Here is a 14,577-nt window from a genome sequence, read left to right on the forward strand (position 1 = left end):
CTATTTTGCGTTTCAACCGACTTAAGTATCGTTTATGAACCGTTTCAGGGACAGTCTTTTCTGTACTTGGTTGATAGTAAGTACTGTTACAAGAACCGTGCATAGCCGGAGATTGCGTAGAAAATATCTATAAACGCTTCCGATAACCATTCCAAGAAAGGTCCCGACTAGCAGGTTGGAACAAACCTTTTATCACACAGAATCGTCTCTGTACCAATGACGGTTTTTTGATGGGTTGGAACAAACCTAATGTGAACCTCTTTTACATTTGTTATATTATCCAGCTCTATACGAGGTCTGGCTATTAAATTAGACTGCACACCTAAACGGGTGGGGTAAAAAACGAGTAGTGCGTTGGGTTTCTAGATATCTTGTGTATGCACGTCCCAAAATACGGTTCCGTCACTATTATAATATTTGTGCAGTTTGAAACGAGCGTGTATAACTGTGTATAATAACCATGTATAACGAAAAACAAGAGCAACGTACAACAATCTCAAATTTCTCATTAAATTGAAAATAACTCCGACTAAGTGCTGTAAATTATTGAAAGAGACCTATGGGGACAATTCTCTATCTCGTACGCGTGTTTTTGAGTGGTGTAAGCGCTTAAGTGAGGGTCGAGGGAGCAAACCACAATTCAAGGCAATGTTGATCGTTTCTTCGACATTAACGGTATCGTAATGACTGGATGGGTTCCAAAGGGTTAGGTTAGGTAAGGTTAGGTCAACCACACTTACTATTTGTCAGTTTTGGCAACACTGCGAGAATGAGTTCGTAAAAAACGGCCCGAGTTGTGGAAGAACAACTCGTGGATTTTGAACCAAGACAACGCACCTGCCCATAACACGACAGTAAGCGCATAAAATCTGCTTTGAAAGGGACCCGATTTGAGTCGATGGAAGCGATAAAACCAAAAATGGCAGAGTTCCTAAAGGCGCTCGCCAAAGAAGACTGCTTCGGTCAATGGAAAAAACGTATAGAAAGGTGTGTGGTGAGGGGAGGGGAGTATATTGAAGAGGAGCATTCGAATGTATAATAATTTTTATAATAAAACCCTTTTTTATAACCAATCGCGTTATTTAATAGCCAGACTTTGTATTCCTCATCACATGCTAGTTATAAAGTAATATTTCCCATTTATAGAAAAAGAATCAACTGAAAGTGTACTTTATCAATCATCACTTCTGAGCTCTGAGGGTTATTTTATGTTGATAGCTAAGTGTATTTGGTATATTGATGATGACAATCTTTTTCCAAATTTTTTCCTCCACAACTTCTTCCAATAAATTATCTTCTCTGAAGACGTTATATTTCAGTATTCTATTGGCGCTACCACGGCAATCCTACGCCAAACTAAGCGCCGTTCGGTTCAGATTGATGAGACAGCCTAATGATTGGCTCGGCACCATTAAAAACTGACGTATGCTACCACATACTCGAGATTATTACAGGTATTACCTACCTATATTAAAACATTAGACGGAACTATCATTATTTGTTACACCGACCATGTAAACGTTGTTGAAATAATAAACTATATAATATCTATCATAATTGAAGAAATTTTGACTCCACAAAAACTTAAAATAATCTTTTATTACAATCAATGTAAACGTCCTTATATTTTGTGATTCGCTTAATGTTAATGGTGCTATTGTTTCTGTTATTATTATTTATTAGGTTAGATTTAAAATAAACATACAAATTGACACATACTATTTGTATATATAAGTGCTAAAGCTCGTAAAGAAATAATAGGCTATTAATGTTTATCTATGTGGTAGGTAGTTATTTTTTTAATGCTGTACAGACGATACGATGTAATATCAAGTGCGTATATTAATATTGGAAATACGGGGTGCGCAAAAAGAGCCCAGGGATTTGTGTAAGGAAGTATCCGTGCAACATGTGTGTTTGTTGTTGAACAGTATTTCAAATCGGATAAATCGGTCATTATTGTACAAAAAACTTTAGTAAAGAACTTTAATATCGATGGTAATAGTTCGATACCTGATCGCAGCACGGTACTTTATTGGGTGTAGTCGTTTCGTGGAACAGGATCAATTACAAATAATAAATAAACTGGATGTCATTATACGGTACTAACTCCAAAAATTGTTGACAAGTTAGACCTTCTTCGAAGTTCTCAACGCTTGACTAGACTCTTTGTTCCGAAAATTCTCGATTAAAGGTAAAAACTTTGCTTCTTCAAAATAAATCAGACTTGTTAATTTTACCCAACATACATCTATGAAAGCAAGATGATGTTAATAAACTAACATGGAATTAAAAAAATTCAAACACAATATTAAAAACCGTATGCTGCAAAATCGATCAGTTATAGTAATAAACAATATTTTCCATTCACCTTCAATAACTCGAGATCGTGTTGTCCTGTACTTAATTCATTTATTTTGCCAAGCAATTTAGGAAATTTCAAATGCCAAAGTTAGGAGATATACATCCGGGCAGGAGCCAACTTTACATTCAGATTTTTAAAATCCATGAAAAATTATCAATAGCGATTCTAAAAATATCCATCTAGATTATATATCAGGAATTGAGGCGATTAACGATACATTTAATCATGTAGGTTCATCTTATAAGAAATGCTCAAATATCTTCTGTAATTTGGTTTTACGAAGATTCAATATATTACAAAATTCTTTTTCATTGTTTTGTATGGATTAATATCACATTATCGACGCAGGTTCAAAATATTGCCAATGACTTAAATTACAGCAAATATGAATTTTTTTCATTTGATTGATTTGTATGTCTTCATTTAAAAAAAGTACGTAGTATTTTTTATTTTTTGTTTTTACTTTAGATATTGTTCAATTTTCTCGAATCACTTTCAAGAAATACAGTTTGAATTTTTTTTAGTAGTTTTTAAAGAATAAAGAAAGGTTTAATTTTTAAAGATATTTTTAAAAGATAGATAACATTTTATATCCATATAATTATTAAATTAGATAAATATTTTCATTAAGAGGTTAGGTTGTCCATTCAGTTTTTTGCAAAGAATGCCTTCTTTCACTCACTTCCCGTATTACAATACATAGATCGTTGTTCGATTGTTTTTTTGTACTTTGTACTGTCCCATATTGATTTTCTCAATATTTGATAACAATTTTTCTTTGTCTTTATTACCATATCGATGTGGTAACAAACATCAACCTTAAACTCGGCAATGAAAAGCATGCATTTCTGAATTGAATTGAAATTGTATGATTTTAGTAATATTATTTAAATTTCGGAATTTATGAAAAACTACTGCTAGGTTCATTTAACAAAAATTCAGTACAAATAAATTAAATGAGTGTATCAAATTGTTTTTGTAACATTTGTAATGCACAAATAATTAATATAAAAATTGCTATAATATTTATAAAACAATTCTTAATGTCGATCCGCTCCTGGCTTTTCTTGTAACAAGTGACCAAAATTATTTCCTTAGTGCGGGAGACAAAATTATGTGAGATTTATATTCCAATTCAAAATAAAAATAAATATCATGTCCCCACTCCATCCATCATCTTCAGTCACAGGAATTGTAATGGTTATAATCGTGACCCAACCCGCAGTGAGACTTTGAACATTCGGAGTAATGCATGATGTTATGTTTACCTCAAAACTTGTTACTTTCGTTTCGTGTCTCAGGTTTTGGTGATCCCTGTGTATTATTATCTACAGTTTTCACTACATATTAAACAATGTCGAATTACTATTACAATGACAGTGCTACTACCAATGTTATTAAATATTCAAGGGAAGCGACTATTTTGGCGGCATGCTGTGCAATTATTTTTTGTGTTATCGGCGTTATCGGTAAGATTTAAATTTCATCTTATTTTTGGTTTTCATCTATACAAAACAGAGGTGAAGATATAACAAAGGTTTTTTTACTATTTAATAATTTTTTTCATTTAGATGTCCAAGCTTGATATATAGTAATGAGAATTGTGTATAATTCGTTGAAATTTATTTACCTCTGTGTTGAATAAAAACGCTGAAAATGATTTAAATAAAAATTCAAGTTAATATGTACATTGGTTATACAACCAAATTAAAAATGCTTTAAAAAAATTTAATTGCAAAAGTGGTGACTAGTTGGTACTGATAAAATATGAAGAAATCTACTATTTATTGCAAATTTTACAGATAAAATCATGGAAGAATGAATGTTAATTTGAAAGAGAATGAGTTCCGCTTTTGATAAGAATATTTGCATTACCCAAGAAATATATATTCCCTAGTAAGACTATACAAGCAACAAAAGTTTATTTTATTGTACATTTCTTACATAAACATGTATATTATTCACACCATATTACTATCTATACAGTGTTTTTAATAAAATTATTGTCTTATTGAAATTTTGTTATTACATAAACTTCTATCAAATTTTATGACTAGCACAATCATCTGTTTTGTATAATTGATATCTTAATATTTTAAACAAATTATAGTTAGAAAAAAAAACAGTCAAAAAAGACGCTTTTATAGATAAAAGTAAAAAAATTATTTTCTAAATAAAAATAGAATGACTGACGAGAAAATTATTCTATTTTTTTATTTTTGACTTGTTAGTTTGATCAACTATAAAATTGAGCTTTTCAGTTTATTTCAACTATAGTTTATTTTATAGTTCTATCAACAATGAAAGTGTTCTTAACTACAACCTATTTGTTAAATCATTTATAGTTGCAATATCAGGTCGTCTTATGAATCATTTTGCAAGCTAATAATTTCATTTATTATTTCGCCGTTATACGTTAATTTCATCTATTCGTTACCGTTTAAGGGCCGCGCGGCTAAATGCTGCTACATAAATGTATTCAGCAGCAAATAGCCAAGTAGGTGCTCAACTCAGAATGATAATTTTCAAATGGTAACTATTGATATTAGTTTAATTCACTAATTTATTTACGCAGTCGGTTTAGTAAACTGCTATTCTCAGAAAGCGTTTCTAGATGGAAATTGTTAAACCTGATGATGCAGATCAGGTGTATAGGGCAAAATTATTTAATAAGTGTATTGTCATCGGCTCTGGACAAGTGAGCTGAACTTGACCTGATCGTTTAAACTAGGTAAAAAATCGTGATCGAAATTTTAGTTAAAAGATTCCGTTACTTGATACATAGGCAAGTTAATAGAAGCATGTTAAAAATACCCAATCTCTCCACAATAAAAATTTCATTATCTGCTTGGTTAGTATAAACAATTTTGTAGAGCTATAATTCTTTGCTATCATAGATTTCAACAGTCCGCACTCTTTTCTCTTCATCAGAGACAAATTTTCTCGCTGGAAACGAGTTTGTTGTCTGCTCTATATAAATGGATAATATGGAATGGAATGAGTGATAGATTTTTTCTAAACAAGTTCTTATCAAAAACACTTATTTTTTCACTGCAGATATTTGTTCAATCTATCTATTTTTATCAACTGATAGCAGCGGTACATATTTTATATAGTTTGTATATTTTCTTTAATTTTCAACTTTAAACTCAGTATTAACGGTTATTTCGTGTCTAAGTAAGAGATAAGAGATCGTTTTTAACCAAAGATATTTAACTTTTAATAACGTTTATGTTTTCAAAAGTTTCAATTTCTCCTAGTTTAAAACTGCTTAAACTGCTATATTTTCAAACGTAAACTACAGATTCAGTGAGACTCAATTCCAATCTAATCCAATTTATTTCTATCGAAAATTTCCTCTTTAGGTGGTTAACGCCCTTTGAACATGACGGGTTTTTTCTTTGTTAAATATTGCTGCACAAGGTTCAATTAATGCGATTGCGAATGGCCGTGGTAAAGGAGTCAAACATCCCTTGTTGAAAGCTTCTTCTGAATGTGTAAATAATTTAAATACTCCATCGTGGTATTTATTCTTTTGTTGTCATGTCAATCTCTCGAAGCGCATTCGTAGTGCTTTTTTTATCTTTGCGATTAAGAATGCTTCTACTGTGAAGACCGTAACTTTCTGGATCATATCCAAAAATTCATGATTCATCTTCAATAATGTAGGGTTTCCACTATTGATATATCTATTTATTGTTCTGTCATTTTTATAATAACAATATGCGACGAATGAACAAAGACTAAACAAATGTATTACATTTACACCAACTAACATTATCATTCGGTACCATGCACTACAGAGGTCGCTAAGAATTTGTGGCATGGAAATATGAAGGTAAGCTCGATGCTTTTGGGCTAGACTTCGCAGTTATGATTTTATTTGCTTTAACATTATGACTACACTCGTATATTACTTTTATTTTCATTACATCTTTTCAAATTATAATATTGAAATTTCATTTTTTTTATTTATAGCAACCACTAAGTTATTTGGAAATTCCGTCTGTATTCGGATTCTTTGTTTTGTCGTTACGTGCTTCTCCATATTCCATTTCTGTTTTTATTTAAAAAATATTCATCTAATAATATATTTTTTTGAAAAACAAAATAAAGTGAATTTTATTCCAATTTTCTGTTAATTGGTTTGTTTTCGTTTGGGATGAACTTAAATTCTCTTACCCCTATTATTTTCTATGTATTTTTGACTTAAATTTCTTTATTCTGTAGTTGTTGTTTGTATTAGCTCACGTCCAATTATTTTATCCTATTTAGTATATTTTATTTATTATGTCATTCTTTTTCATATCTACGAACGCATTTGGCCATATTCCTCTTTTATAAAAACTAGACAAGAAAATGCAAGAGTAGCGGAATCCGCTTAAAAATTTGACAATTGTTGAATTCATAACTTACGGAATAAGGTACATACCTCTTAAATGTTGTGTAACTTCTAACCGCAACTCCTAAACGAGTGTGGTACAAGCTGGAAATTAATTCCGCAGATGCTTGTCGCTAATCTATCCAATTAAAAAAAAACAATCACAAAGGTAGTACATAAAATATTTATCGCACAACTGACAGACCTTTAGGTGGAAGTTGAACATTCCTGGTGTAGAGACTATTGTGGCTGTCGTCCCTAAATCTGTCTCAAAGCAATCTCAAGTGAAGAATATCTCACACATATATTTTTATACGCACTCATTATATTTACATACAGACAAAATTGTTGATTAGCATTTTTATGTAAAGATTGTACAATTTTCTTTTCATAATAAGTATATTACTTTTCTATAGGAACTATATGAAAATAAATGTCTTGTTATTTATATTTTTAATTTGCTATATGTCGGTTTTCATAACAAAAAATTCCTACACCTCAATTTGAAAATGATGTAACTTGCTAAGACTAGTCTCTAATTCTATGAACAGAATAATTAAAAGAAAATGAAACAATTAATTTTCTTTTAATTATTCTTTCTTTGTTTATTGACAACGAAATACGTTTTTATAATATGTAGTGTCGAGTACGATAAATATGAAATTCGTGTATTGTTAGGATATTATTGCAAACAAATCAATCGTGAAAGCAAGGAAAATATGTTAAATTGGAGGGGAAGACACAGTTAATACGAGTAGTACAGCATTGATATAATTGCTTCAATAGTGGAATAGGAGGAGGATTTGACGCTTTAACATCGTTCGCGCTAAGATCCTCCATCTACGTGGAATATTGAGGTTACAAGAAAGCAGTAGAAAACCATCGAACGTCGAGTAGAGGTGTTTAAACAGCTTTTTGTCATACTGAAAGATGATTGTTTTATGAATTGCATTGCATTATTACTTGCGATAAAAAATGGATATATCTAAACAACCCAAACATGGAAAATCAGTGGTTAAACAAAGGAAAATTGCCAGAACTCGTCTCAAAGAGAGGTGGAGTCGAGCGTAAAGTGGTGGTGGTATAGAACTCCTACCATATCCAGCATTTAGTCCGGATCTTGCACCGTCAAATTACTATTTATTTAAATTCTTGGCGACATTCATGCGTGGAAAAAGATTTGAATCCAAAGGAGAAGGGGGACAATTTCTTGTATCTAAGCCAAAAGAATGGTTTTACCAAGGTCTTGAAGAGTTTGGTGAACGTAGAGTTAAAACCATGGAATACGATGAGCTCTACTTCGATTATTGAGGCTTTCTTTTTGTATGATTATTTATGTAATAAACAAAGTGCCGGATATTGTGGAAAAGGCCGAGCTTTCACACGTAATATTTAACTCTAGTTTTATAATTAGAATTGAAGATTATCTATTGGTATAGGCATTGTTTGAGCAGCACTTTCTATCTAGTAACATACTCTAAAACATTATTTTCATCCTATTACTTGATACAAGTAAATATTAAATAAGGAAACGCACAGAACAGATTAACTACCTACAAGGGTATTCTGTTTAAAAGAGGTTGTTGCCGCCAGTGAACATACTTGCTGTCTGGGGTGGTTAAAAATAAGATTTATGATTACATATTTGGGCCTGATAATATGGAGTGCCAATAAAATGCGTTAAAATTCACGATTCATCGCTTTGATCCAGCCAAAGATTTTGAACTTTAACATACATCAATAAAGTCCGCACGGACTATAATTTGAATGAAAACGGGTAGTAAACATCTTTCGTTCCATTAATATGCGCTTGTATTATCTAAGCGAATTTTTGATCGTTTATACAATCAGTTGTGCAATTCATAATGGAACTACTGCACCTTCATTATCCAAAGGAAAGTACGAATTTAAAAAAGAAGTTAGTGTTTTAAGCGTAACATGAAAACTTTTTACAAAATATTTTTGAATTTTTATCCAAAGTATAACACCTCATTTCTATGTTAATTATATTCTACATTGTCATCTAGACTAAACAACAATAAAATTAATGTAACGGATTATTTAAAATCAGTGTGCAGAGGCGGAAGCCGAATTAATATCGTAATTTTTTACTGCAGAACAAATTAAATTTTGTTTTAATATACTATAACTATTTGCTGTTGAGTATAAAGTATTCTATAATTATAATCAGACATAAAAGTTCTTGTGTGCAAATGTGCAAGTTCTGCTAATGCTAGTATTTTCCTGTAAAATAATATTCAAATTGACGTTTGATAGAATTATTTATTTTATCAAGTGTCAATTTGAATAATGAATTTTGATATTCCATAATTTTTTTGTTTTTACAAGAAACATTTAAAACCGCCGTATCTCAACTAATTATTTCCAAGACGATGAATACATAAGTATTCGATAGCTTGGAATATACATTAGAGTTAACACACTTTGGTTTTTAATGTTTTACACAAAAACGCTCATAATCTAGCTGGCAAAGTTTCTTTCTAATTCATTTATAAATATACAAATAAACAAAACAATATACACAAAATTATATACAAAACGTAAAACTAAACTAAGTCATGCGTGCCGAATCTCTAGAAGGTGCGTAGCTCTGCTGAGATCTAGACGTTTGAGATCTGATCGCTTGGTGGTCCCAAGTCAGAATGAACTTCTATTCGATTCAAAACGTCTCACCTGTATTTCGTTATCTTATTCGAAATTGAGTATCTTCTATACTACACGTAGGTATCTGTTATAGAAAATTTACAGGTGCAAAATTAAAGTTCAATAGTCATAAAACAACTGTTCTCTAACTAGGCAAGTTCACATATCTATTTGTTCAACAGGACATTGCAAGATTGAAGCAACAATTAGGCAGCTAGTTTTAACATCGTAAAATTCAGGGACTTGTCTTGGTAAGGTTCAAGTAAGTTTTCTTCACTGTGTAGTTAGTCGGGAGAATTTTGAATATCCTTTCAAAACTCTAGATTTCAACAAAAGAGGCTGTCGGCACACATTTTTGCTATTGAAACAGCCACCACTCGCCATCACCTCCTTCAAATATAGGAATCTGGTCTTCTTATTCTGTTTGAAGCCACAAGCACTCGGAGATCGATATTACCTGGATGGAAATGGCGACAAGCTTGAATGTGACTAAGACGATTCTGGTCATAAAAATCTGTAATTGTGTAGTAATTATTTTTTTTCAATTCATAGATTTATTTTGTAAACTTCATCAAAAAAGTCTGTATTATTTCAATTTTATTGAATTGTTATTATTGATTTTCTGTTTATAAAGTAGAGAAGAAAGACTTTTAGAATAAACCTATGTATTATGAAGCTGATAATTGAACCAAGATGAAGCACAATTTTCTACAAATGCGATACTCAGATTCATAATTCACACTATCTATTTGATAGGATCCTGTTAATTTTTTTCATTATGTAACTTTACAAAATAAACATTGAATAAGCAAACGGAGCGAAAGAATTATCTATCTACAAAGGCGTTCTCTTTAAACAGAATACCAGACTAACCTCTTCTGTATTCCGTTTCAGTTTTTCTGGAAAACGAAATTTCAAAGCAAAAGCCTTAAATGAAAATAAATTCTTAGCACTAATCAAAATATCCTTTTTTGGTGATGATTTATCTTGATATAACATTTTAAAGTGATTTTCTATGAAAAGAGAGCCAAAATCAAGATATATCGTTATAACACTTATAAATAAATAGAAATAAATGATTCTCAACTTTTCAATTCCAAGGGTTATTTAATGAGCAATCAACAAGACAGTCAGACTAATATGAGAGTAAAACCATATACTTATTTTCGTCCTTAATAACTATTCCGACACAATTTCCAAATCTCTTCGTTCATCACTTTCTCATATTTTATTCAATCAATCTACTTATTTTTTAGGTTCAATTACATTTTCAAAATTCTCTGTATGGTTGAAGAGGCAATAGTGTAGAGACTGTTTTAGAAAGATGTGATCTTATTCTATGACAATTCGTCAATATAATATATTTTTTTAACAAACTATTTATATTAGTCTTTTTTGTTGGACCTTTCGTACCAAGTTAATTGTTTTCAAACATAAGTGTGATTACAGTGATATTATGCGTTTATCAAAACGATTAGTGACTAGTGGAATCTTAGATAGAAGCTGTTCTCTAAACGATTTTTCAAATAAATGACTTCATGATAGTTATCATTATAGTCAAAATTGTCCATCCATCCGTAATTGACTACATTATATCGTCGCGCCATATATAATCTTGTAGTGTGCTCATTTCTGTTGTAAAACTTTCTCAATGCCGCAATCCTGTTTTCCTTGGACAAATCATGTTAAATTCTACGTAGAAAACTTGGCATATTTGTGTCAATGCTTTACAATTTTTCCTTACATGTTTTTCTATTTTGACTACTGTTTGTGGTCCTAGAAGTTTGCAACGATAAAAAAATTATTAATTTAATTTTAAATTACACCGTTCCAACATAGTTCCAAAGATTTCGCATTTAGCCGACGTTAATCAAGTATACATGGATTCTCTATTTTAATTTGCATATACGCTCTGTTAGTGAAACGGACTTTGATTGCTCCATATAAAACCAACTTCTACAATTGTGATTTGTAGAAGTATGGAATGTTAAATATATTCCATAACGTTTTATTGTTGAATTATATTGAAGTTTGCTAGAGACATAGTAATTATATACATCGAAGGAGTGATAGCGTAACCGATATTTACCAAAATTGTCTCAGATTTCGAACTTTTATTGATAAATTTACATTGAAATTAATTCAAATTATAGCATTACATGAGAAAGCATAGTTAGCATATCCTATGTGATAGCAGAAACAAAGCACGTCTCAGGTGTGACGAATAATTATTAAGTGTACGAAGTAGTACATCGTTCAATCCTGTTTAACTTCTTTTTTGTCACTAGCCTTTGTAGTGTAGAGAACTATCTTCCAAAACAACGCTTATTTCTTATAGTCGAATGTATTTATCCATGTTTTCAGTTTTTGTAATACCAGTTTCAAAGTTATTTCAATTTCCACTTGTTTATTTGTACTCAATATTTGTCTGATTCATGACATTGATGATAATATAATATTTATCGTTACTCGTTACTCTTTAGTTCCTGAGTTCCTGGTTTTACTTAAAAATATATTCAAGTATAGAAATTTTCCTCACAATTTTGCTCTAGTTAACTGAAGACTAGTGAGAAAGCTTTATGATGAATTTCTTATAAGTATCTAGAAAATAATGGTCGGTATTAGTTTTAGCAGTCATTTTCGACAAATTATGAATACTGACTCTTTATGCCCGTATTTCCGTTTCCTTCAAAAAAATAGGTGAATGCTAGTGTAAAATTGAATGCTAATTCAAATTTCTTCAAATTTAACTCTAATTTAATAGTAAACAAATAAAATGAATCGGTGCTCAATAAAATTGGAAGTTTTTATGAACAATTTCCGGCTTTGATTTCGTTATCATTTCCGATTGATCACAAAAACATAAATCGCACTCATTTGAGAAAAAAATTGTGAATTATATATTCGTGAATTTGTATAATATTTTCAGTATGACTCAATATGTAATCGAATTATTTCATAAATTTAGTAGAAATGATCCTGATTACAGTCCTCTTATCTCTTAAACTATATCCGTTATTTTCAGACTCGCATCTGACACATTTTGGTAAACATTTCCAGGTAGTTATTGATTGAACCCTCCCTTTATACGACAGAATTGTATTTTGTCTTGCTGTTATGTAAGGATGAATCTCAGCTGTGGTTGTTTTAATGATGTTTTTTTTACAGAAAACCTTAATTTATTGTGTGAATTGTGTGACTGAGAATCATAGAAATAATAAAGAAATGGATTATAATTACAGATCTTAATATCTTGGTGAACTGCAAAATTAATACTTGAATGAAACAGTGAACATACTCACATCTACAATATTATTGGTCCACAACAAAAGCATAATTTGAAAAAATTCTCTAGTGAATGGATTAAATTTCACCTATAATGTTTTAAAGCAGTAATTTTATTACAAAAAAATTATAATTATCAGATATCGTGTGCAAATTTAAAATTTTGCCATCGAGGGTTGGTTATTTAGAGAGCATTCAATAGAAATCGTCAGCAGCTGTTCTATTGACTGTAGACTCAAATCAATATTGTGAACCGCACAAACGGATTCCCTTTGTATCGATATTACATTAAATGAAACTGGTAAGAACCAAAGAAGAAGAAAATAAAGAAAGAAAATAAAATCGATTTACTACAAGTATACACTACAGTATGAATTTGTTCATCGATGTAATTACCTTAAGTTTCCTCGAGATCAAAATTGAGGAAAACGTCAATGAGGCAATCGACTTTTTATGATTCTGTCAGTTAGTGATGTTCGTCTTAGGTATAGATATCCTGGTGAACAATATGATTGATGTAATCTTGCAGAAAAGGTCGGCTATAGTGGTGGATTTGTTATAATGAGGTGGAATTACATAACAGACATTTTTAATCTCATGTAATTTCATATGCTCCATTCATAAGGAACGAAATTCTATTAAAGCATAAGAAATTACGCCACGGTTAGAGCTTCACAGCATCCACCTGAAGGTTTAGATGAACTGTCAACTATATTAATTGTGTCAGTAAATTATGCAATGAAATGATTGGTTGTTTTCGTTCATCCAATACTCTTATTCCTACGGTTTTTTAAGTAATATGTCTGACAAAGTTCTAAGTTTTTATACCGCCATTTACAGGAGTCTTTTAATTTTTTTCTCAAGTTTATTAGTAATTTTACAATATTTACACTAATTTTGTGGCCTAGTGTCATAAAACACGTGTCTGAATAATTGAATCGTTAAAACTTGTTTAATGTAGATGATACTTTTTTGATTTTGTGTAGACAATCAAAACAGGTCGTTAAATTCAATTTTATTATTAATTTTTACTATAAATAGATGACAATCTTGTTTTTGTTTTAAAACAGATATGTTGCCATGGAGTATATTATGAAAATATTGCTTACTAAAAACATAAACATTTCATATTCTATGCTACCACTATATGCTATACACAACAATAACACTAGAAATTCCTTGGACAATTGAAAATAGTGCATTGTCATTTGATTGTATTGCCATTTAAGGGCCATTTAAATATATAAATTACGTCCTCGTATATAATAGTCTAAGATCCCACCGCTTGATTTTGCAAATATATGTTTTTTAATGAAATTAATTTTAAAGGAATCTTGAGGATGCATGGAATGGATTAAGAATAGGCTGCCGTAAAAAATTAGCCGTAATTATCTGTAATTAATTTTAATGTCATTAATAAACTAATATGACTTGCAGCTATATGTTTTTTCAGTCAATATTTCAACATTTGAAAGAAAATGATCTCACAAATCAAAATAAAAATGGTTGCCAGCTCTCAGTCGGCCGCAGCATTAGGGTTGCCAGGTGTACACAGGTATATTATTGTTAATCAACTGCATTCACAGGTTTTTTTTAAATTCTTATGTTAAATTAAAGTTTTATATACTAGGTAAGTGGAAGCGCAAGAGAGAAGATGCACGCATTGTTACGTGCTGTTAACAAAAGTATAAAGTTGTGAAAATTTAGTTTTATTATTTTTTCAAACATAAATTATTTAATTTAACTTGATATATATAAAACTTTAATTTTGCGTAGAAATTTCAAAAAAAACCGGTGAATGCAGTTAATTAACAATAACATACACTTGGCAACCCTAATGCTGCGGCCGACCTAGAGCTGGCAACCATTTTTATTTTGATTT

The 14,577-nt window shown here is 30.7% G+C and overlaps 1 protein-coding gene and 1 long non-coding RNA gene across 2 annotated transcripts in view; both read left to right on the forward strand.

Moving 5' to 3' along the window:
- The first annotated feature begins 3,540 nt into the window (after positions 1-3,540).
- LOC130451376 (protein trapped in endoderm-1-like) overlaps positions 3,541-14,577 on the forward strand; it is a 53,749-nt gene continuing 42,712 nt past the window's right edge. Inside the window, exon 1 of the mRNA XM_056790354.1 lies at positions 3,541-3,834. Within this exon, the coding sequence (XP_056646332.1) occupies positions 3,720-3,834 (115 nt within the window). The 5' untranslated portion in view covers positions 3,541-3,719. The remainder of the gene's footprint in view (positions 3,835-14,577) is intronic.
- LOC130451377 (uncharacterized) lies at positions 9,611-10,709 on the forward strand. The gene is made up of 3 exons (XR_008910713.1): positions 9,611-9,672; positions 9,734-9,937; positions 10,667-10,709. It is a non-coding gene; the product is annotated as an uncharacterized LOC130451377 (long non-coding RNA).

Source organism: Diorhabda sublineata, chromosome X (genome assembly GCF_026230105.1).
Source record: "Diorhabda sublineata isolate icDioSubl1.1 chromosome X, icDioSubl1.1, whole genome shotgun sequence".
Lineage (NCBI taxonomy): Eukaryota > Metazoa > Arthropoda > Insecta > Coleoptera > Chrysomelidae > Diorhabda > Diorhabda sublineata.